Source organism: Triturus cristatus, chromosome 8 (assembly GCF_964204655.1).
Source record: "Triturus cristatus chromosome 8, aTriCri1.1, whole genome shotgun sequence".
NCBI classification, from domain to species: domain Eukaryota; kingdom Metazoa; phylum Chordata; class Amphibia; order Caudata; family Salamandridae; genus Triturus; species Triturus cristatus.
Window position 1 is genome coordinate 73,103,773 of NC_140591.1, and position 23,493 is coordinate 73,127,265.

General features: G+C 49.9%; 1 protein-coding gene across 3 annotated transcripts in view; it reads left to right on the plus strand.

The window, feature by feature from the left end:
* The window catches only part of NDC80 (NDC80 kinetochore complex component), a 252,088-nt gene that overhangs the window by 58,303 nt on the left and 170,292 nt on the right, over positions 1–23,493 (plus strand). For all 3 annotated transcript variants that reach the window (XM_085621026.1, XM_085621025.1, XM_085621024.1), the window contains exons 6-8: positions 4,355–4,457; positions 22,137–22,220; positions 22,906–22,999. In XM_085621026.1, coding sequence (XP_085477152.1) covers positions 4,355–4,457; positions 22,137–22,220; positions 22,906–22,999 — 281 coding nt within the window. The remainder of the gene's footprint in view (positions 1–4,354; positions 4,458–22,136; positions 22,221–22,905; positions 23,000–23,493) is intronic.

The following is a 23,493-nucleotide window of genomic DNA, read 5'->3' on the forward strand; positions in this document are numbered from 1 at the left end:
CACAATGATATATGGTCCTCCCACCCATCTGTCCATTTAAGGCCCAGAATATCGGGGTCCTGCTGGATCCACGCTGTGAGAGGTTCCAGGGCCAAGGCGAAGAGGAGCGGTGACAGGGGGCCGCCTTGCCTAGTGCCCCTCCTCAAAGAAAAGACAGGAGACTTCCGATTGTTATCGACCATTTGTGCCAACGGTTGATTATAGAGAAGACGCACCCAGTTGATAAATTCCGGACCGAACCCCAGCCTGCCAAGCACCGCGAACATGTATGGCCATTCAATGGTGTCAAAGGCCGAAGCAGCATCCAGTGATACCACTACGGTATCCTCACTGATCGTACCGGCCCTACAGAGCACTGCATGCAAATGACGGAGGTTAAGAAACGTATTTCTGGCCGGCATGAACCCGGTCTGATCCGGGTACACCAAGTTGGGAAAGACTTGTAGCAGACGAGTGGCAAGTACTTTTTCCAGGATCTTGGCCTCGCAGTTGAGGAGCGAGATGGGCCTGTATGAGGAACACAGGTCGGTGGGTTTACCCGCTTTGTGGATTACAATGATGATGGCCAATCTGTGATCCTCTGGCAGAATTCCTCCTCTTTACTTTCTCTATACATGGCAGTGAGAAAAGGGGCGGTCTTGCCCGCTGTTAACTTAAATAATCCGATAGGGATCCTGTTTGGGCCCGACGCTTTTCCCCCCGTAGATCATGGCTAGCCCTCTCCACTTTGGTTATTGTAATGTCGAGATCGAGACACTCCTCCTCGGTGACGACTGGCAACCGTATGTCGCGTAAGAGAGAAGACGCCTCCTCCTCCGAGTAGGTCGTGCTGGAGGAGTACAGAGAATAATAGTAACTACCAAACACGTCTGCGATGTCTTGTAGGGCTGTGAGTCGGGAGTGAGAATTCGTGGTAAGTTCAGCCACGACGTGCCGTGCCCCCTCTCTGCGATCCAGCCAGGCTAACAATTTTCCTGCCTTATCGCCCACATCATAGATCCTGCTAAGGGTAGCCCGATATTGCGCCTTAGCCGCATCTGTGGCCAGGTCCAGGAATTCCTTGGTTTTAACGCAGAGCTTTTGGTGCACTTCTTCCGAATCTCGCGACCTAACCGCACGTTCCAGTTCGAGGATCTCATCCTCTATGCGCACAACGGCTGCAGCCTTCTTCTTGCGTTGCCCTGCGATTTGCCCCAGGAACACCCCTCGAACGACAGTCTTGTAGGCTTTCCAGAGTGAAATAGCAGAACTGACGGACCCCCTGATTTTCTTGAAAGTACAATTCAGTTTCAGACAGAACCTTGTCTCTAATGGGGGGGTTGTGAGATACCAAGAATTGATCGGCGCCCCACGGCCGACCGAAGGCTCTCCCACCTCCCAGTGGTCGAGCATTTTTAAGATGTCATCCAAGACGTGAATGAGAGCCGATTATGTGCTATGCCCCTTCCGAAAGCCAGATTAATGCTGGTCTAGGAGTTGGAAGTTCTCTGTGCGCACAGAGTTGGGATTGGACCCATTTTTCTAGGAGCTTGGCTAGGGTGGGGATGTTGGATATAGGGTGGTAGTTAAAGTTAGCCCTATCAGCATTCGTTTTTTGTAGTATGGGTAATACCTGAGCTGCTTTTAGTTAATCTGGAATCGAGCCCTGTGACAGTGAAACGTTCACAATCCTTGTCCAGGTGGGAATGAGGACATTCTTGATTTCTTTGAAGATGGAAGGAGGCAACGGGTCGCAAATGATTAGATGGGTTGATACTCTGAAGAATCTTGTTGATGTCTTTTTCACTGAGGGAAGTGAAGGTGCCCCATGATGCATTGTTCTTGGTGTTTAGGCTAGGCTTCTCAAAGAGGTCCGGAGGTGGTGCGGGCCCTGAAGATGGCAGTAGAGCCTTTTTAGAGGCGAATTCAATGTTGATGAGACTTGCTTTCTCTGTGAAGAAAGCAGCCAGTTCGTTGCATGAGGGTGGACTGCCTCTCAGAGTGGTTTGGAGCTACCACTGATTGCTGTTTAACCAGTTCAAAGAGTTTCTTGGGGCGGTTAGCTGCCTGGTCAAGTTGGTATCTAAAGTAATCTGCCTTAGCGTTCTTGATTAGTTTGTTGTAGGAGCTCCTAACCACTCTAACAAGTTTTAGTCTGTCCGAGGAGGGATTGGATTTCCAGGATCATTCAACTGCTCTAAGGTTGCGGCGTTCAGCGTTTAAATTGTCATTGAACCAGGGTTTGGATATTTTTGTTGATGCATTTTTTTCTTGGAGTGGTGCAATGTCGTCCATGACGTTAGAGATGGTAGAGTTGTAAAAGTCAGTGAGTAACTGAACCTCAACCAGGTCTGATTTGGAGGAGAGGGCAGATTTACATTGGGCTGCTAGTTCATCAGAATTGATAGATCTGAGGTCCCTTTTCCAAATCTTTGTTTTCTTTGGTTGGGCCTTCCTCAAAGAAACCTCTCTGCTAATATAAATAGGATGCAGTGGTGGTCGGACGAATCGCAAGGGGTAATGGTGTCCAATGAGATTGATTGATTGATCCTTGGCGATGATGAGGTCTAGAATTTTGCCTTTAATATGAGTTGGCCTGTGTCAATGCTGAGTTAGCTCTTGATCATCTAAAAAAGATTTAAGGGAGGATTTAGCGTGGTCTTTGGGGTTAACCCAGTGAAGGTTGAAATCACCGAGGAAGATTTGGGACGTAGCCGAGTCGACATTCCCAGAGATAATTTCCATAAGTTGTTCAATGAAGATTGTCAACCGGGGGGTGATAAAAAGTGTGAAGTTTGCACACCGACTGGTTATTACTGGAGTTGCTGAGACAAAGGTATTCACAGGCGAATGGTGTAGAGAACTCTGAGTGAGAAACCGATATTGTGTTTGTGTGAATACAGGCTAGGCCACCACCTGACTTCAAAACTCTGTCTAGGCGAATTATGTCGTGGGTAGGAGGTACAAGGAGGTCTAGGATAGGAGTGGAGGTGAGATTTAGCCAAGTTTCAGTGAGGATGATAGTGTGTCACCTGAAGTGGCACACTCCTCTCATGCTGATAAGCGTTCAGCTCAAGATGTTCATATGGCACATAAAATTAAAGATGTGCTCTCAGATTGTTTGCTGTTGAATACGGGGCACAGAAAGCTAGTGATTCTTCCATAATTGCACTATTTAATCAAAGGGAGGCCTTGGGTTAGCACACTGGTCTCTTTGCTCCACAGTCAACACCTAAACCTCTAGGGCTCTTCTCATTACTTAGAAATAACTGAATAAAGCTTACTACTGCCTATGCCAATAGCTGAATAACAAAGAAAGGAGAAAGGTTTATTAGCACTGCTTGAACATCCGTTCTTTATCAAGGCTACAGACCACACTGTTAGTTTCAGAACAGTGCTCCAGCACAGACTTTGTAAACCTTTGAAACAAAGCATCTGGTTAACACCCCCTCAGCTATATGCCAGTTCAGTGCCTGCACAGAATTCTTAGTCCAACAAGCAGCAAACTGAAATCACATTACACAATCATGATACTGAATTCCAAATTTTCTATTTCTAGAAGTATCTGACATGTTCATTAATGCAAACTGTTTCCAGCAGCCAGCCAATGATGTCTCCGAAGTCTGCATATTGCCACCTTAGTGTAGCCCTAGGCATTGCCAATAACGCATCAATAGAGAGAAACCAGGTCTACTCGGCTATTATCTTCCTATAAACTCTTCTAATGAGACACATATTGTGCTGCAGGCCTACAAAATGTCTTTATGAATAGCACAGGAGATAGAAGATTCTGGTCATTCAACAGCAAAAATATGCTTATCAAGCAGACTTTATTCTCTGGCAATGCCTGCTAAATATTGCAGTTATAGACCTATGTCCAACCTGGGCTTACAGAAGCTTCCCCCTTTCTTACTGACTAGCTTGCACAATCAACTTTAGTTACATGGTTTTAAGTCCTGGGGCCTACTTGCTTGAGACCACCGAAAAATACAGGTTACATCTGAGTACTTCATCAAAAGCACTAGCTCTGAGGTTCAGAGCCCTCTAAAGAATCTCACATCTCTGTAGCAGGTGCCTTTCCATCTAAAGCAACTCCTCTACATTATTAACTGTACAAGCAAAGGCTAATATTTTCTCTTCTTCGTTGTACTTAACTTCTGAAGACTGTCCCAGAATCCCTCTACAATGCTAAGAGTAATTTTACTTATAAAAGCCCATCTTCTTGCTGAATTATGTACCCAGAAGGCCAGAAAACATCATGCCAAGACTCAACTGTAGGGGTTCAAAGTGCATGCATTAGAAGCCCTCAATTTGATAAGTGTGACTTAAAATGTTTTTTTTTAATGACCCAACTATGTTCCTTTTTCTTTTTCAGGTATCCTTTCCCATTGTCAAAAAGCTCCATGTACACTGTAGGAGCACCACATACCTGGCCACAAATTGTAGCAGCTCTGGTCTGGTTAACAGACTGTGTCAAGGTACTAATTTGTTGTTTGTATGGTGGCATACATGAATGTATTTGCAAAAATCACATCTCAAGATGTGCTAAAGTGCTAGTATAACACCTTATAACCACATTATAATTTTGTACAATCGCATAGTCCTAGTGAACGAAGCATAGATTTACATTTCTAACCTATCTAGCTGCACCTTGGAGTGCCCTAAATGAAAATCGCATGTCATGAACTGTATGATCCATGGGCCAGTTGTGCCAGAGGTCCTAGTATATTAATATGTGGATGCTAAAAGAGTCTATTATTCTGAGAATGTATTCTTGAAGTAAGGGGAGCTGTCCCCGCAGACCTAGGGCAGTGCCCCCCAAGTTTACTCTTGGGCTGCGATTCTGATTTATTATTCCCGCTATTCTAGATGGTGGGGAAGACCTGTGACCAAGGTTGATCTACACCTGACCATAGACCTCAGGTGGAAGCCACTGGGCCTACAGCACTAAGAGGACACTTTCATAGTGACACTAAGATAATGCAAAACCGGAGCACTAGGGGGCGCCGGACCGACATGGCCGCTTAGCGGAGCGGCTCCGAGCGCCCGGCCCCGTCGTCTTCTGCCTGCTCCGTTCCTAGCTGCCCTGGCCGGGTTCTGGTGGGCTCAGCGAGACGCGGAACAGTCCTGCATCCTCGGGGCGAAGTTTGCAGGGCTCCGGTCCTCCCCGGGCGCCGCTAGACGTGTTTGAAGCGGGCGTGGAGCGCGGAGCGCCTGGAGCGAGGTTCGGCGACGGAGGCTACTTGAGCCCGCGGCGCCCATGAGGTGTCTGGGCCCCGGGCCTCCGGTGGCAGAGAGGGGGCAGCCGGACTGCAGTGATCGGAGGACCCTACTAGCCGTTGAGGGAGTGGAGCTGCATCCGGGGACGGACTGACGCCGGGTGGAGGCCGGTGAGTGTGGTGACATGGAGGCGGACAGCGGGGCCATAGGAGCGGTGTGAGGGGCCGAAGGGGGGGGACCGGCACACCCGCTGCTACTCACCCCCCCCCGCCCCCCCCCTCCGCTGATGCAGCCCCTCCGAAGGTGCCCGTCTTGACCAGTGGGGGGGGGGCGCGGCGCTGCCTGGGGCTGTCCCCGAGTATCGAGCCGCGGTCAGCGGTCGGGAGGCCGGGCTCCCTCTTCTCCCCCCCATCCGTCCACGCTCCGGGGGGTCGCCCTGCAGCGCTTGCACACCAGTGAGGGGCGAGGGGACCCGGGGGCCCCACAGACACCGGCGCCGGCCGGAGACGGTGAGAGGTGGCGGCGTACCACCCTGGACTCTGACGGGCCGTGGATCGGCGGCGGTCCCTGGGGGTGGTTCGGCTGTCATACCGGGCAGCGCCCCGGGAGGTGATTTGCGGGGCTTGAGTCTGCAGGCTGCCCGGGCGAGTGGAAGCCCCGATTGCAAGTTCTTCCTCCTGCCACCCAGTTCCCCGGTCCTCCTGGTCTCACCGTGATCTACTGCGGGGCCTCCGGCGGGTGTGGCTGTTCCCCGCGGACTGAGGTGGGGCCACCATGAGCAAGGACAGGTCCTCCCGACCGGCGCCTGCGGCCACCCAAACCAGGATTGATCAATTCACGACCTCCGAGAGAGGGACTGGTCCGACCGGGGAGGCGGTGTCGGCCCCCGCTACAGATCTGGCCTCCATCTTGCAGGCCATTAATGCATCCCGCTCCTCCCTGGAGGGCATGGTAGGGGAGATCAAGGTGGATGTTGCCCTTCTTCGACAGGACTTGCGCAATGCTACTGCCCGCATATCTGAGGCCGAATCGAGAATCTCGACAGCTGAGGATGACATCCGTCAGCTGCAGGATCAAGTACGGGAGCTCACCACCCACTCTAAGGAGCTGCACCGCCGGGCTGAGGATGTAGAAAACCGGGCGCGTCGCAGCAACCTCCACCTGGTGGGATTTCCGGAGGGGGCTGAGTCGGGCCGGGCGGACGACTTCTTGGAGCGCTGGTTCAGATCCTGGATGCCAGCGGACAGTCTATCGGCCTGGTTTGTTGTTGAGGGCCCACCGTTCCTTGGCTCCGAGGCCTCCGGGGCACCCCCCCGCCCCTTTATTCTCAAGATCCTCAATTTCAGGGACAGGGACGCAATTCTCCGTGAGGCCAGACGTGCTGAATCTCTCACTTACCAGAATCATAATATCATGATCTTCCCGGAATACACTCGGGAGGTTCAGGAGCTGCGGCGGTCCTACACGGAGGTGAAACAGATGATGCGGACCCTGGGCCTCCAGTACCAGCTGCAGTTCCCGGCCCGTCTCAGGGTCATCTTTCAGCACAAAGCAATTTTCTTTGAGACGCCTCGAGCCGCCTGGACTTGGCTGACGGAGGAACATCCGCTGCATCGATCCGAGAGAGGCTCACCGACGAGGAGCCGCGGGGGACAGACTGCGTCCAGACCGCCCAGACCCCGTCGTAGGAGGCGCACCGTGCCCTGGGGGCGTGCCGAGGAGAAGGTGGTGGTCACACGTTCCATGGGACGGCCACGTCGGGCCTCTGGAGCTTCACAGGCCTCTTCGGCCGCCCCTGCTAGTCCTGTTGCCGCTGACTGCCGGGCCGGATCCCCCGTGCGGTCGGGCTCTGCGGCCCACCTGCTGCACAAATGGACACCTCGGACCTCTCCTGCAGTCCAGTGATTTGACTCTCTCTTGCTGGGGTGGTTTGTTTGTTTGCTGGGGGACTGGGAGCGGTCTACCGGGCTGCCAGTGCCAATACTTGGACTTCTGTGCTCCATTTCAGGGAACGCTCTCGGCCAGGGCAGGGGATTAGGTCATTATCCAACCGATTGGGGGTCCACTAGGTGCTCAAGCCCGAGCGTTCTAGCTTGGTAGTTGTGCTACTCAGTTAGGGCGACGGATGCTTCCGTTTTCGAAGAATAGGGTGGGGGGTTGGGGTGGTTTTGGGGTTGTTTCTTTCTCCTAGGGAGGATTATGTTGGCTGGAAAGATCCTCCTCATGGTTGTTGTTCTACGGCATCATTGCACTCCTGACCTTCCCACTGACCTGCTTTCCCTGGGTCTCTCCCCTTGGGGAGCCCCTGCGCCTCCCCTGGTCTCGTTGCTGGGATCGCGTTCTAGGGACACCCCCCTTCCACGTGCACTAGATGCTCCGACTTGGGGTTATGGCTGAAGCTACCATTCCTAGGGCCGCTGTGCGTATTTTGTCATGGAATGTCAACGGTCTTTTGGATCATTTCAAGCGCATGGCAGTCCTTAAATATGCGCAGCGTATGGGGATTGATGTCCTTCTCTTGCAGGAGACCCATCTTATTGGCAATAACTGTCCCTTTCTTGCTCGTTACGGGTACGATAGGGTGTGGCACTCGGGCTTCGTTAGGGGTTCCCGGGGAGTGGCTATCCTGCTTAGACAGACTTTTCCCTTCGTTCTTGCCCAGGTGCATTTCGACTCCCAGGGCACGGCGCTTGCGGTTTGTGGCACTCTTGAGGGGCGGCCCCTCACCCTTCTATCCCTGTATGCGGCACCGTCCCAGTTGCAACCCATCCTCTCATACACTGCAAACTTACTTCCAACACTCCCGGCGGGCGCACTCGTCTTGGGGGGGGATTTCAACGCTGTATATACACCTAGCATGGACGCGACGGGCCCGGTCTTCCTTGCCAGGGCTACCCACGCAAAGCAGTTATCGAACTGGGCCGAGGCCCAGGGTCTGTGTGATGTATGGAGGGTTTGGCACCCGCAGGTTCGCCAATACACCCACACCTCGGCGGCGCACCACTCGCACGCCCGGATTGATTTAATCTTTGTCCCATCCACCGAATGCACGGGGGTACAAGATGCCCGCATTCTTCCTAGGGGCCTTTCGGACCACTCTCCGCTGCTTCTGGCCCTCAGCCCGCCTCCCTTCTCTGCCCGCCCGGTGTGGCGCCTGAACGCTTGGTTTCTTCAAGATAAGGAATTTCGGAAGTCGGTGGGAGCTGAGATTTCTAATTACTACCACCATAATGTGGGCTCTGTCTCTTCCGCGGCCGTCCTCTGGGAGGCTGGGAAGGCGACTATTAGGGGAGCGGCTAAGGGTCTTTTACAGCAACAACGCCGGAAACGTCTCCAGCAGGTTACTGAGTGTGAAGCGCAGGCCCTGGAGCTTAAACGCGATCCGGAGGCTTTGGGGGAAGCCGTGCGGGCGCGACGACTGGCCTTTCTGCAGGATGAGATTCGCTTACATTCCATGGAAGCGGCGAAAACTTTATGGCGCTCCTCGGTGGCGCGGGTGTACGGCTGGGGGGATAAGATCGGTGCTCTTCTCCACCGGCTGGCCACATACCCCCGGGCAAACAGGATTATCCCCGCCATTGTGGGCCCTACCGGTGAAACTCACACAGCCTCCGTGGCGGTGGCTCAATCCTTTGCCGATTACTACTCCACGCTGTACCGTGCTCGGGAGCCAGGGATCCCTCTTACGGAGTTGCTGGGGACCGATGGAGCGGATCTGAAGTGCTTGGGACAGGAGGCCAGGGAGACCCTCGACTCGCCCGTTACATTACAGGAAATTGACGATGCCATCAGCCACCTGGCCCCTGGGAAAACCCCGGGTCCTGATGGCTTCCCACAGGAATACTACGCCCACTACCGTGAAACCCTCGCTCCGCAGCTTTTGGGCCTCTATGCAGAGGTGGTAGAGAAAGGTTTGTTCCCATCGGAGACGGACACGGCTACGATAGTCGTTCTCCCTAAGACGCAGCCCCCATCGCAGTCCTGCTCGGACTATCGGCCGTTATCTCTTATTAATACGGAGGTCAAGATATACGCTACCATCCTGGCGCAACGGTTGCGTCCGTACCTCAATTCACTGGTCCACCCGGACCAATGTGGATTCATGCCGAACCGAGGGACTCGGCACTGCCTGCGGCGCCTGCATCACGCCCTGGCTCACCGAGAGCACCTCTCTCCTTATCTAGCTTTGTTGTTGGTTGACTTTGAAAAGGCCTTTGACTCGGTGGGGTGGGTTTACCTTGGTGAGGTCTTGGAGAGGATGGAGTTCGGTCCTCAATTTCGCGCCATGGTCCGGGTCTTGTACGCGGCTCCACGGGCTAGGGTGTTGGTGAATGGGGCCCTATCCCGCCCGTTCTCCATCGGGCAGGGGACGCGCCAGGGCTGTCCGCTCTCGCCCCTCCTCTCTGCCTTGGCAATGGAACCCCTGGCCGTTTTGGTCCGATCAGACCCTGCTCTTCGTGAATGGGACTGGCCGGGCATGGCTCCCGATAAAATAGCTCTGTATGCGGATGATGTCCTCCTTTACCCCTCAGACCCAGCCATCTCTGGTCCTATTGTTCGTCGGATTCTTCACCGGTTCGGTAGGGCGTCGGGTCTCCGTCTCAACACCAGGAAGTCGGTCTTGGTTCCGCTGCATCCGTCCAGAGATTGCTTCGATTGGCAGTCCGATATTCCCCTCCGGAGGCTTTCTTTTAAGTACCTGGGAATCTGGGTCACCCTTCTGCCGGAGCTCTGCTGGGCTCTTAACGTAGCTCCCGTGGTCAATAAAGCCAGATCAGACCTGGCGAGGTGGCAGTCGCTCCCATTGAATCCACTGGGGAGGATCGCTCTCTACAAGATGATGATCCTTCCTAAGTTCCTGTACATGCTGCAGAACACGCCCTGCTCTTTCTCTCGTCCTTAGTTCCGGGGCTTGGACAGCATGGCAACCAAGTTTCTCTGGGGTGGCGGCAGGTCCCGGCTGGCCCTGGGCCGGTGCCGGATTCCGTCACACGATGGAGGTCTGAACCTTTATTTATATTACCTTGCGACTCGGCTCCTGGTGGTCCATGATTGGTTCTCGGGCGGGTGGGACGATCCGGCCTACAGGCTGGAGGTACAGCTGATGGGGTTCCCCTCTATTCAGAATATGCTCTACGGGGCGACGGTTCCTCGGTCGCTTCCGGACGTTGTGCGGGCCCCCTTTTTGGCTTGGCGTGCCGCTCTACGACATACCCAGTGGTCGGGGAAACTGACCTGTGTTACACCGCTCTGGCATGGCACTTGGCTAAGGGAGGTCACGGGTTTGGAAGGGTTTCGAGCGTGGGATCTCCTCGGAATCTCTTGTTTAGGCGATCTGTGGCGGGGGAGTCACATGTGCTCTTTCCGGGAGCTCCAGGCTCGCTTCTCGTTGTGCCCCTCACAGTTCTACAAATATCTCCAGCTGCGCCACGCGATTCGGTCTCATGTCCCTCTAGATTCCCGGATCCCTGACCATAGCCCACCAGAAGCGCAGGTGATGATGGGGTTTCTGGGGAGGGGGGGTATCTCCCGTAATTACCGGGCTCTGGTCAATAACACCCCAATTGACTGGGAGGACACGAAATTGCGCTGGGAGGCCTGGGTGGGACCACTGGATGAAGCCGATTGGAGGGACGCCCTTATGGCACCTAGGACGATCACCTCCTCGGCCAGGCTGCGGCTCATCCAGCTTTACTACTTGCATACCGCCTATTTGACCCCGGAACGCCTCCACCGCGCGGGTCTTTCTCCAGATGCTTCATGTGCACGATGTGGGGCAGACCCGGCGGATTTTCTCCACATGGTGTGGACCTGCCCGCGTCTGGGAGCCTACTGGGGCGAGATTGAGACTGAACTAACTGAGACGCTGGGGTGGGGGGTTCCCCATGATCCCAAGCTGGTCCTGCTGGGGATAACAGACGGTCTGGACGGTTCCCGTCATGAGAAATTCTTCCTAACTACTGCTATGGTAGTGGCAAAAAGAGATATTGCTGCCGCATGGAAGCGGACTGACCCACCCAAATGTGCTACATGGAGGAGGGGGGTGGACTGGTGCGAAACACAGGAGCGCATGATGTATTCGGTGCGGGGTTGTCCCAAAAAGTTTAACAGAATATGGGGGAAGTGGCTAGGGGGTATAATCTAGGGGTGTTGATGCGGGTGGAGGGAGTGAAGTGGTCGGGGAGGGGGCGGGAGGTCTTGCTATTGAATGTCGATGAACATAGGAGCTATATTCTTGATGCCAGTTCGATTGGACGGTTGTCCATGTATTTTTGTATGTTTATATGCAAAATAAAAACTTGCTTATCAAAAAAAAAAAGATAATGCAAAACCTTACAGTGAGGACATCGATGATTGGACAGTTTCTGTCTTAGGTGAAGAGGAGTGTGACTGGAACAGCTATTATAATGATGCCCCAGAAGATAAGGTTACAGTTCGTACTCCGCACCCATTATGTTAAACATCCATTTAATGCAGTAGAATGTAGGTCTGCAGAAATCTTCCACATCTGCATACAAATATTTGATGAAAATTCAGATTTCATGGCTAATATATCTGACCTCACATCAGGCAATCAATTAGCTTGTTTTCTCATTTGTATAGATTGTAAAACAATGACATTTTGCTCATACAAGTTTGCTTAGAGCAATGAACCAGAAAATTGAAAATAAGTGGAAGCCAGTGCCACAGGACACGTCTTTAAAATAATGAGTTTAAGGCAATTCCCTCATGTAGTGGCTTGAAATAGGAATGGAAATTCAGGTGTAATCTAGAGACCACACGCCTACAAGAAGATCAGGAGATAGAGCTGCGGAGATGAGAGTTGCAGCCATTGTAGTCTCCATTATGCATCCAACAAATGCTAGAGCATTTGGGACAATATAGGGTAACTACTGGTACATCCTCCAGAATTCTAGTAAGTCTTTAGTGCAGGACACAATGGTTGCTCCTTTCCCTTGTGTTGATCTCTCTCACTTTTCAAGCCAGTGAATATTAGACTGCACAACAGAGGGTCCCCTGAAGAATAATTCCTAAATGCATGAAAAAGGCAATGGCAAAACACCCTTACAATTCCAAGAAGTAATGTTTAGAGGACATTGACTGCAAACAGGCTTCCTTAGCCCAGGATAGAGCCAGTCACACCAAAGGACTGCCCAGCAATGCAGAAGCCAGGAAAAGGGGCAAAGGCAGAATCCTAGAGCCTGAAAAGCACAATCATGTACACGTCACAAAGGCATATATTCTAGGCAAGTGAGCAATATGCCCTCCAGAAAAAATAATTTAGAAGTGTTGCAACACACAGAAGTATGCCGAACACTTTTTCTCTTTAAGATTTTAGAGAAAGTAGTGACCCAACAGCTCACCCAAACACATTTTGAACCACATATTCTGCTAGGAGAATTCCATTCAGACTGGGTTAGAGCATAGAGACTGCTATTCTGGATTTTATGGAAAGACTACTTGAAGTCACAAAAAGGGGTCATACAGTTCTTCTGGACCTCTTGTCCGCTTACAGTGCCATTGATCATCCCGCCCTCTTTCCCTGCCTTCAATGAAGAGATTGAGTCTCCTCTGCTTCACCAAATTGGGTTGAGGCATTTTTTTTTTATTGATATTTCCAGATTCGGAGAAACAATGAGGTGGATCCTGTCTCTCGGATATACTGCGTGCAGGAAGCTGGCTTTTTATGTAGTGTACCAAAAAGAGGTATGCTGTGCAGAACGTCCAGACGACCCTTATTGGCTTACCGGGCAGAATTAATAGGTTCAAATGCTCTCTTTTTTAGGTAGTGTAGGTGAGCAGTTTGGGCTTATCAGAGGGTAGTATTAAGCATTTGTTGATCACACAGAGTCAAATAATCAGACACACTAAAGAAGAAACTCAAGAACAATTTTGAAAAATCACAAGTATTTACATATACATTTTAATACCAAGAACTTCGTAATTGCGTAAGTACTTTTCATGATACACATTTTAACATGTAAGTAAAATTGTTGCACAAATGTTTTTTTACGCAGTAATGCTTTCCTATGGAGAAGAAGGCATATACTGCATACAGGTCGAATTCCAGAGGTCCCCTCTAGGACTTAAGGTGCTAGGGGGGCCAAGGTCCAAAGTACTACCAGCAGTTCTAGTTTAGCTGCCCCTTGACAGCCTTGTGCGCTACACCATAGGCAAGGAGGCGGGCCTCCTGGAAACAGGCTGCAGAGGGGAACTTGGGGACAAGTCCAGGAGCTCCCAAAGGGGGGCTCAGTTCGTGAGGGTCCTGGGAGCACAGTCGGTTGTCGTGGACCCAGGCCAGGGAGCTCGGGTGCAGGGGGATTTTGGTCGGCTGGTCCAGTACATCAAAAGCACCCCCGGTTCTCGGTTAGACCTTCAGAGGGGCGCCAACTGGGCCACTCTCGGTGCTGGCCTCTACGATGCTAACGTCTCATCGGATGGTCGGTTATTCGGCGTTAGATTCCAGATTGGACTCAAACAAGCTTTGTTTGCTGCAAGGGGTCTGGTACCGCAGATATTGGTGCAGAGCAGCTCTGGTTGGTCCTCCTGTCTTCTTACAGATCTGATCTCCTGGAGCATGGTGACGTCCTAGGCGACTGCTGCGTTGGTGGGCCCGGTGAACTGCAGAGCGGTGAACCGGATGTTGTGGTTGTGTGGCATGGTGGAGAAGTAAACAGGGACTCACGTTTGCTTTCTCTTTAGTGTTTTTATTGACTCAAGTACATTTGAGGCTTAGCGCCGAGGATACTGTCACCACTGTCCTTTGTGGCCGGTTCAAGGTAACCGTTAAGTCCTTTCTCTTGCTCCAGAGAATGGCTTGCTGGGTGTTCCTTCCGGGCCCGTTCCGGTACGCCGGTTTGTCTGGGAACCAATTCCAAAAGAAAAGCAAACAACAAAAACAAAAAAAAGGAATGTCAGGACGTACTTTGGTCTCTTTGGTTTGCACAGGGGAAGGGAGTGAGGGGAGGTATCACCTAGTGCCAGCACAAGTGCTGTCCCAGTCTACGCTACGTGACAGTCGTTACGCGCATTTGCACCTAAACAGGCTCTGTGTTTATCAGCTCCATGTGCTTTCTATACCCGGCGTCTCCTTAGAGACTCCAACCCCTTTTCCCCACAGCGTCCCTAGGCGGCCTAGTACCTTGTAAATCCACGTCCCTCCGGGAATGTGGCTGGCGTCTGCGTGATGCCGGGTATGGTCCGGCTCCCTCTTTGGCTCCCTTTTGGTACCGGGTCGTCCTTCTGGGTCCGATACGTCTTCCTCCTCGGCTCGAGCTCCCACCGCGCCTTGGGTCCCAGGCGCTACGAAGTATGTCAGCACGGCTTCTCTTCCCGCTGAGTCTCCTTCTTCCGGCGCTCTGGCATAAGGTCCTCAGTTTCTACTGTTCGCTGCATCGCTTCATCACAGGCTGGTGCCGCCACTTCAAGAGAGATGCAGACTGCTTGGCAAAGTGCTGGAGCCCATCAGATGCTTTTGGAGGATACACAGCTGCAAGATGAGTCAGGTTACTGCGATTGTCGGGACAGGGACAAGCAGGCAGGGTTTGGCACCAAAGTTCACCAGCAGTTTGCAGTTCTTGCTTCTTTGGCTCTTCTTTGTCCCCTTCTTTCTTCAGTCAAATAAATCTGAGTTCCTGGTTTCAGGGGGACACCTAAATACTAAATTTAGGGGCTTTAAGGGGAGTGAAGAGAAGAAGCCAATAGGCTACTCACCCTTGGGGTCACTACACCCCCATATGACCACTTCCTGTGGGGAGTCGGCATAACCCTGTTTCAGAGTTCCTAATTCTACTAAAATCAAAGATGGTGTAATGCTTCTTTTATGGGGCCATCAGACAGCCTATCTTAGGGGTGTGATTGGTCTGGTAGTGCATCACGCCTCCTTGTAGGTGTGATTTGTCACCTGTCCTGGTTTAATGTCTGAAATAAGCCATTGTATGATCTCTCAGCCTTCATGTAATTGGTTTCCACATATAGGCTGGTGACATTTAAGTGATTGTAGTGTTGTTTGAAAACTAAGAAAGTTCTTGAACTTTGAAAGGCTCAAGGAGCTAACTTATTGGAGACGTCCGTAAGTGATGAAGCAGAGTTGTCCATCTTTCAATTCTGAACTGTTACCGGAAAGGACAAGCTGCTCACTACAAATGAGACCATGTCATTTGAATATCTAGAATGACAACTTGTTAAAAGATTAACTCCTTAGGAGTGTTACTAGACCACTTTCAACTGAAGAAGAGGTGAATACTTGTGTTCTACAGTGTTACTTACCATTCATCTTACCAAACATTTGTCCGCTTACCCTTGAAGCCTTGGTGATGACAGACTTCATTTCTAGTGGCTGCTTGTTGCAGAGTCACACTGTTGCTGATCATTGAGGCTTGCTCAGAGTACTAGGAGGTGCTGATTTATTAGGGTATTTACCCTCTCAAGGGCCCTTAAATTACATACAGCATTTTCTTGCTGTCTAGATAGCATACCTCTTGTCATATTGTTGGCTAATGTGGTATCCTTTATAGGGAAAATGTTTCCCCCACCATTAATCCTGGCTAGGAAAACCTGTATATTACTACCTGCATAATGTATGAAATGTCTGCTTTTCATCTTTGGCAGAAGAGCAGAGGATGCACTACTGTAATAGAGTAGTGTTTTAATGAAAGAAGACACTAATGTAAAAAGGGATTTTTAGCCAACATTTATTATCTACAGCTTTCAAAAATACCTGGATTTTTTTGGGTGGGGGTGAGGGATGGGAGGCCGGTGAAGGGGTTTCACATATTTAATTTACTAAATTATTTTCCACCCATGTATGCTTATCCCTGTAATTATTTGTCTTCCGGAGACTGGTTCAGGAAGTAAATTTCTTACCGGTGCAGTGTGCTGTTGATTTTCTACTAGAATCAGTATCTTGCATAATTTTTATGCACACGATAAAATCCTGGCTTAAAGTTCTCACACAGATGACTGACAAAACGCCATTAAATGCTGCATATTATTTGTGGCGAAGACATTTTAACAGTACTGTAGAAGGCAAAACAGGGAGAATGGCATGAGAACTAGAGCGAAGAAAAGAATTGGAGAGAGTGGGTAGGAGGATGAAGGAGGAGTAAAAGTGAGAGACGGTGTGAGAAAATGGGGTTCTATTGCAGAACCCCCCAAGTTTTGCCTGGCTTTTGATGCAACTTTTTATCTTAGAGTACTGGGGCCCTGCTGTCTGTCCAGGTTCCCAGCACCAGTGCTCTTCCCCCTAAAACATATCTGTAGGAAGGTGGATATCGGACTATGGTTACCCCCAACTTTTTGCCTAGTGTCTAGCTGGTTTTTCGACTTAGTTGGCCTGAGATCCTGCCATTCAGGGTCTCAGGCTGTCTGCTCTCTCTTTAAAATGGACTCCATGTACCCTAGGTACATACCCAATTGGTAAGGATCACCTTATTGGACCCTGTACAGTGTACCCTAGGTACCCAGGGCGTAGGTGTACCCTAGGCCTCCCAGGGGCTGCAGCATGTATTATGCCACCCCTGGGTTGGCCTTACAATCAGACACAACTGGCTGATCACTCAGCTGGGGCAAGGTCGTGTAATCACCCCTTGCTTAGATGTAGTATACCTATATCTACCCTTATATATAGACACATGTGTACCTATCAGCCACTCCTATGGCAGGCCTTAACAATCCTGGAGGCAGAGTGCTTGGTAACATGTGAGATGGTGCTCTAGCATGAGCTGAGCCCGTCTGCAGCTTTCGGAACCATGTCCTTATAGCTGTTCTATGATATAGCCTACCATATACTCTTAAAGTGCCTTATAATCTTAAACGGTAATGGTAACTATGGTTTGGCTTTATCAAAACATGTCGTGTAAGGTGTCTAACACTTTGGAATAATACCCCCATCCCATTTCTGGTGATGAGGATATTATTCCTCCCTTCTAGAGGGAGAGACATGTTAAAATCCTACTTTGCTGTTTAACTCTCACCAAAGCCTCAGCATCACAAAATGGATGCTGCTGCCACAGACACGAGTCTGACCTCCTGCTGCTGGGAGCCCTCCCAGCCAGGGAGGCCTGGACAATAGGTTTCCTGCTTGGAGAGGTGCTAGCACCTCCCCAGACAGACTTTAGTGTATTGGGGCAGGGAGGGCTGAAAGGAATGAGACATGCCTGGGGCACACAAGGTGCTCCATGCATAGTCCAGTTCAAACCGGTGCTGGGGCACTCCAGCCCCAGCTCTGGCGCGAAACTGGACAAAGGAAAGGCGGTGTAGCCACTCCCCTTCCTGGTCCCACCCATAGGAGGGACCTTGCAGGTAGCCCAGCCCAGTATATTAGTAGCTAGTTGGGGCCCTGCTAAAGTAGATTATCCTGAACCTGCAACTTGAACAGAAACTCTGGACCTTCGACATTCGACGAAAGAAGAAGACTGAAGAATCTCCCTTGTGGCCAAGGAATGGCCACCCTGTGTGAACAGGCACCATCAAGAGACTTACTCTTTGCTTTGCTGAAGTTCTACGAGGGACCGACTGCAGAGCCTTGACTTCCAGACTTCTCCGACCCTGATCCACATCCACAGCCGAGCTGAGATCCGTGGAGGCGACGAGAGACGTGGGACCGGCTACCTGGGAAAAGTGGCGAGTATCTTCCAGCGCAGCTTCTGAGGCACCCTCGAGGTTGTGCACCGGGGAATTAGAAGCCCCAACCCCAAGCACCATCTGCACCGAAGATCCGCCCCCCACACTCCACGAGTCCTGCGTGGGGCCCTTCTGCATTTTCCTGCTTGCCGCGTCTGTCCGGTTGCTTGCCCGTTGGCTAGCAACCTTTGCGAAGACACTCCTTCAATTTTCCACTGCTGGTTTGGCTCCTCCATACTGGCTCCTGCTCCTCTGTAAACGAGAAGCACCCCAGACCTTCCTGGTCTGCACCAGAAGCAAGTCCTCCATTCTTCGTGGGTTCCGCTTGCCAAGGCTTGGTGAGTCCTAGTTCGACTTCGACGCCGCCGACAGCACGAGCCTTCGTGGGACAGCTCGCCTCCTGGTCCTGGTCGTCCTCGACGTCTCCTGGTACCCGTGGCTGCTGCGACAAGCTTCACCTCTTCACATGCAATCTCCCGACATCGCCTGGTTCCTTCCTGGTTCCACGTGGTCACTGGCTAGTGACCCAGACTCTGTCCCTTCTGCTTGCAGGTATCCTTCCTTCTTGATCCCGGCCTTGGGATCCACCGGACACTCTTCACTGACTGCCTGTCAGCAACTTTCCTTCAGGCATCCATAGGAGTCGACGACGAAACCCGACACGAGTTCACACCTATGCACCCGCAGCCCGTGGGCTAGGTAACTTGGGTACTCCGGTGCTCATCAGGGTATTGACTATCCTAGTGTCTAGTTCTCAAGTCTCGACTTCCTAGCTGCTCCAGAAGTGTCCTAAATCTTATTAATTCTAAACTGTACTATTTCTATCGACTATACGCATTACTCGTGAGTGTTTCCACTCTGCACCTGAATCCCGTGGGCCCCCCATTTCCTAACCTTGGGTAGTATAGTGTAGCCCCAGCGATGGCCTAGGCCTAGGCCTATCCTATTTCCGTGACAGTGGTCCTTATACCACTTACTTAGTATATGGTTTGCGTGGCCCCTAGGGCCTAACTGTATTACTTACCTGTGTGACTTAATGTATGCTTGAATAAGACTGTGTTGTACTTACCTCTAATCTCATAAAGAGTGCTGAGGGTTTGACTAGAATAAATACACTTTATTTTATATATATATCTGTTGTGGTGTTCCTTCATTTGGTATTCAAGGGATTATATATGGTATAACAGCTGGCTTCACATGCCATTCAGAGTTTAGCCTAAGACTGCTCTTGTCCATGCTACCACTAGGATAGCTGGTCTATAAGGTTGACTTTACAACCAATCACCATAAGGGTTGTTTGGACTGATATAAGGTGTACATACATCAGGCCAACTTCTCACAATATCCACAATTGGTACTTCTGTCCTTGTATGTCCCTAGTAAGTGGTACCCTGGGTACCTGGGGCCTGGAAGCTGAAGAGGGTCCCCTGGGGCACCCTCAATAGGACCATGCCACTGCCCTAGCAGCTTACATACCCCTGTGAGGTGAAAAAAGACAAATTCGACATGGCACCCTGCCTGGGTGCCACGCCAGCCAGCACTACCTGAAGGTATCGGTAAGTCACTCCTCTAGCAAGCCTTGCAGCTGTAAGGCAGGGTGCATTATACCCCAGATGAAGGCACATCTGCATGAGTAGATATGCCCCTACAAAACCTAAGTCAATTCTTAAATATTGTAAGTGCCAGGGAAGCCGTAAGGAGTACATATGCTGTAAACTCGACAACTAGAGTTCTTTGGCACCATGATGGCTTCACTGAAACCAGGAGTGTTCGGTACCAAACAACTCCTTGTAATAAATCCACACTGCGGCCAGTGTGAGATTTATTAAACCATGTACTCAGAGAACCTATCGACCCTGGTGTGGTCACTGACTGGCTTAAGGCAGCGTGCCACACACAGACATGTTTCTGGACCCTGGGTGGAGAGCCTCTGCTCTCTGGGACCAGAAACAATGCACATCCTGGCTGTAGTTTTCACAACTCCTCCCCCAGGATCTGCACAGTGCTAGAAGGGGAAGCTTCAAAGGCCTACCGTTTTTGTAATGCGACCTCCAGCCACTGCTGCTAGCAGCAGATGGCAGCCCTAGTTTATGCCCCGACTTTTGGCAGGAAGACATAGAAAGGAGGTGAAGTTACGCACACTTTTCTGTCCACCTCCAATAGTCGGGGCTCGGAGTATGCCCCCTCCCACCGATGGGTGGCATAATAGAGGGTGTAGTCACACCAGACGAGGTGCCCATTGGCCCTACCTGTTACTCCCCTAAATCTAGTATTTACGAGGCTCCCTCAGAACTTGAACTTAGTTACCTGCGACCTAAGAAGGAAGATGAAGATGACTACGGACTTGGCCCCAGCCCTACTGACCTGTCTCCAGCTTCAAAGACCCTACGCGAAGCCGACACCTGTCCTTCAGCTAGCAGCTTCCAGAAATCAGAGGAAGACTGCCTGAACTTTGACAAAGACCAGAACTCCTGACGTCAGCGGTTCAGTCTCCAAGAATCCAACACCAAGGACCCTGTGCCAGCTGGAACCTCGAGTCCTGACCACTTTGCACCTGACACCTCCGACCCGTGTCCAGGTGGTGCAAAGATCCAGAACGGGTTCCCCATCAGTCCTGACCTCAAGTCCAGCGTTGGCTGACCCCTCCTGGACTCCACTAAGACGCCTGCAGCCTGAATCCAGAGGCTCACTCCGACCGCAACAGGCTCTGGAAAGAAGACTCCGACGTCTAAAGGCACCCCTGCAGCCGATGTCCCTGGGCCTTGGTGTTCTGAACGGACGGTGCCCCTATGACCCTCAACACCTCAACTTACCTCTGCTGTCATTGGTCTCCCTCCTGCAACCTCCGGTGCGACGCCTGCAGCCTATTTGTCCACAACAAGTTCTCAATTGAAACGCATTGGACACTTAAATTGCACCCTGCACCCAGCCACCCTTGGGCCGCTGGTGGTGTATGTTTGGTGCTGCTTTGTGCCCCGCCCCCCTCTGTGCTTGCTCTAACCCCCAAAAGCTTGGACCGTGCAACCGACGTACCTACCTGCAAGCAGTGTGGCTTCGAGCACCCCCAGTCTTCATTAAAACGCATTGGCCTGAACTCTGATTTTGACCTCTGAATCCGGTGTCCCCGGTGCAGCTGGTGGTGCAGTTTTGGTACTCACCTGACCCTTGAACCTTGCTGACCTTTGGTCGCGAAGACTTGAACTGTAAGTTGTGTACTTACCTGTATAACCACATTATCGTTTTCCTCCATAGGATAACATTGAACTGTTCAGAAATTGCACAGTGTCGACTTTTGAAAGTGAAAAGTATTTTTATTTAAAAAATGTACATCACTTATTGCCAAGATTTTGGTCTTAAAATAAAACACAAACCACATTTATTTTTATAAAATTTGTGTGGATATCCTTTTTGAGTTGTGGGTCCATTATTGGTTAATTTTGTGCAATAAATGTCTTACACTCCTCTGTGTTAGCCCTAAGGCTGTGTGGCCAGACTACCACTAATAGAGCACTTTGGGTTTTACACTTACACTTCTGGGGAACCTCTGGACTCTGTACATGATATAACGACTGAGTGGCATACCGTTTACAGAGCTAGCTTCCTACAGACGGGGAGGTGGAGTGCAACTGAAGCCTAGAGAGCAGGAGAAAGGGATACACGGAGGGAATGAGCGGGTAGTAAAGGAAAAGGGTGAAGGTGAAATAGTGTAAACCCGTTAGTACAGAATAAGAAGGAACGCATGTGAGGGTGGAAGAGTGGAGGAAAGAGGAAAGATTGAGAGAGGAGAATGAGAGATTGAGGGGTAAGTAGAGGGAGAAAGAGGACAATGGAAGTGAAGTGAGGAAGAGCGGTTGTAGCTTGTGGGCAAAGGAGGAAACAAGAAATTGGAAGGGGTAAGAGAACAGAGTAGACCGAGAATAGAGAGTGCAAAAGCAGGAAGTAAGGGAGAGAATAAGAAAAGTGTAGTGAAAGTGAGAGAGGAGTAAAGGAGAGAAGGGGACAAAAGGATAGGTGTGTATGTATAATGAATAAGATAGAAAAACAAATGAAGGAAGAGCCACGTAAGAGCCAAAATCTACTTTGTCAAATTGTGCCTCACGTAGTAAAATACAGTGTTGGAGATAGGCCAAAAATATTTTAAAGGAAGTTGGATATCTAACTTGGTTACTTGACCTTGAAGTTATATCAATTCATAGTTCATCATTGGACAGTGGTAGTGGTATCTGGTTTGAATGAAATATACATATATTGGTTTACGGAGTTGACCTTGCCGGTCTGTCTCATTTAACTATGATCTTTATTTGGCTTCTTAGTTGGCTTACCATCTCAGGGAAACTAGGCTGAACCAGGAATCCTGGGAGGAAGAAGTTACTGAAGATGGAATTGAGCACAATAAGGTGAAAAAAACTTTTGATGTTAGCTTGCTTCGATTTTGTTTCTAATTCACGTGCATAATCCTGTCCTTAATTTGAGTTACTGGTATTTAGATTTTCTCACTCCTGTCATTCTGAAATATATATATTCCAGAATTCCTATTAAAATAACCTTGTTTGTTCGGTTAATCAAAACTTTGCTTGATTTAAAAAAACTAATACAAAATCATAAAAGCATACAAAAAGTTACAATATCAATGAATTATAAAAAGTAAAACAAGACAGTATTGCACAAGTAAGTCAAAAACGTTGTAATAGCGTTGTATTAATGCAGCATGCAGCATGAAATGAGCCACTCTGTCATAACCTAGAAAATTCTAATAGTCCAATTTTTTACTAAGGTGTATCATGGACCCCAGGTAACTAGATACCGTGCAAAAAAGTGGAAAAGATGTTAATTGTTGCAAGAACAATAAGACAGGGCGACAGTGTTTAAAATTATGTTCACGTAAAATAGGTAGAATAAAATGCTCCTGAGGTGTCTTGTAAAATGTACAACAAAAACATCACGTGCAATGTGCTTTGATTGGATAAGCCATCACACAGATATTTAGTTAAAAATACAGACCAACCGTTGTATATTCTGTCTGTATCTAGTGTATATTTGTGCATCAACTTTAAACTACCAATTTCTTGAACTCTGTTACAGTTGTTCATGGACTATACTGCAAAGTGCTACTCGCTGTTTATGGAGGGTCGTGACTCGTATGACGAACTTGATAATGAGGTGTGCTCAAAACTAAGTAAGTGATGTGTGATTTTAAGTTGAACAAGACTGATTGTGAAACTTGATGTACCCTTTAACTTTATGGGGGATTTGTTTTTGTTAAATTCAGTATGTCATTAATATCGTCTACAGCTAAAATGACTTGGATGGCTCTTAACTGTTAATATTTAATAGCTCTTTTGATTTACAGAATTTAGATTCCAAACTGGATGATTTTGTAACTGCTTCAATTCACATTACCTTTTTCCTTGAACAGTTGGACAAGTATGCCACATTCAACACACAATTGACCATCGTTATTGATCCCTTTCTTCACCCTGTGCCCCTCCAAATAGTTCACTTGTGTTGCCTCTCCATTAAATACTCTAACCTCCCCTACCGCTCTGTGACCGTCTCCACCATATAACCTAATTTTCACATAAAACTCAAATCCACGGTTTCCTTCTTGTCATTCGCACTTTCTACTCCCTTTATCTCATGACATTTCCTGCTACTCCTTCCTTTCGTCTC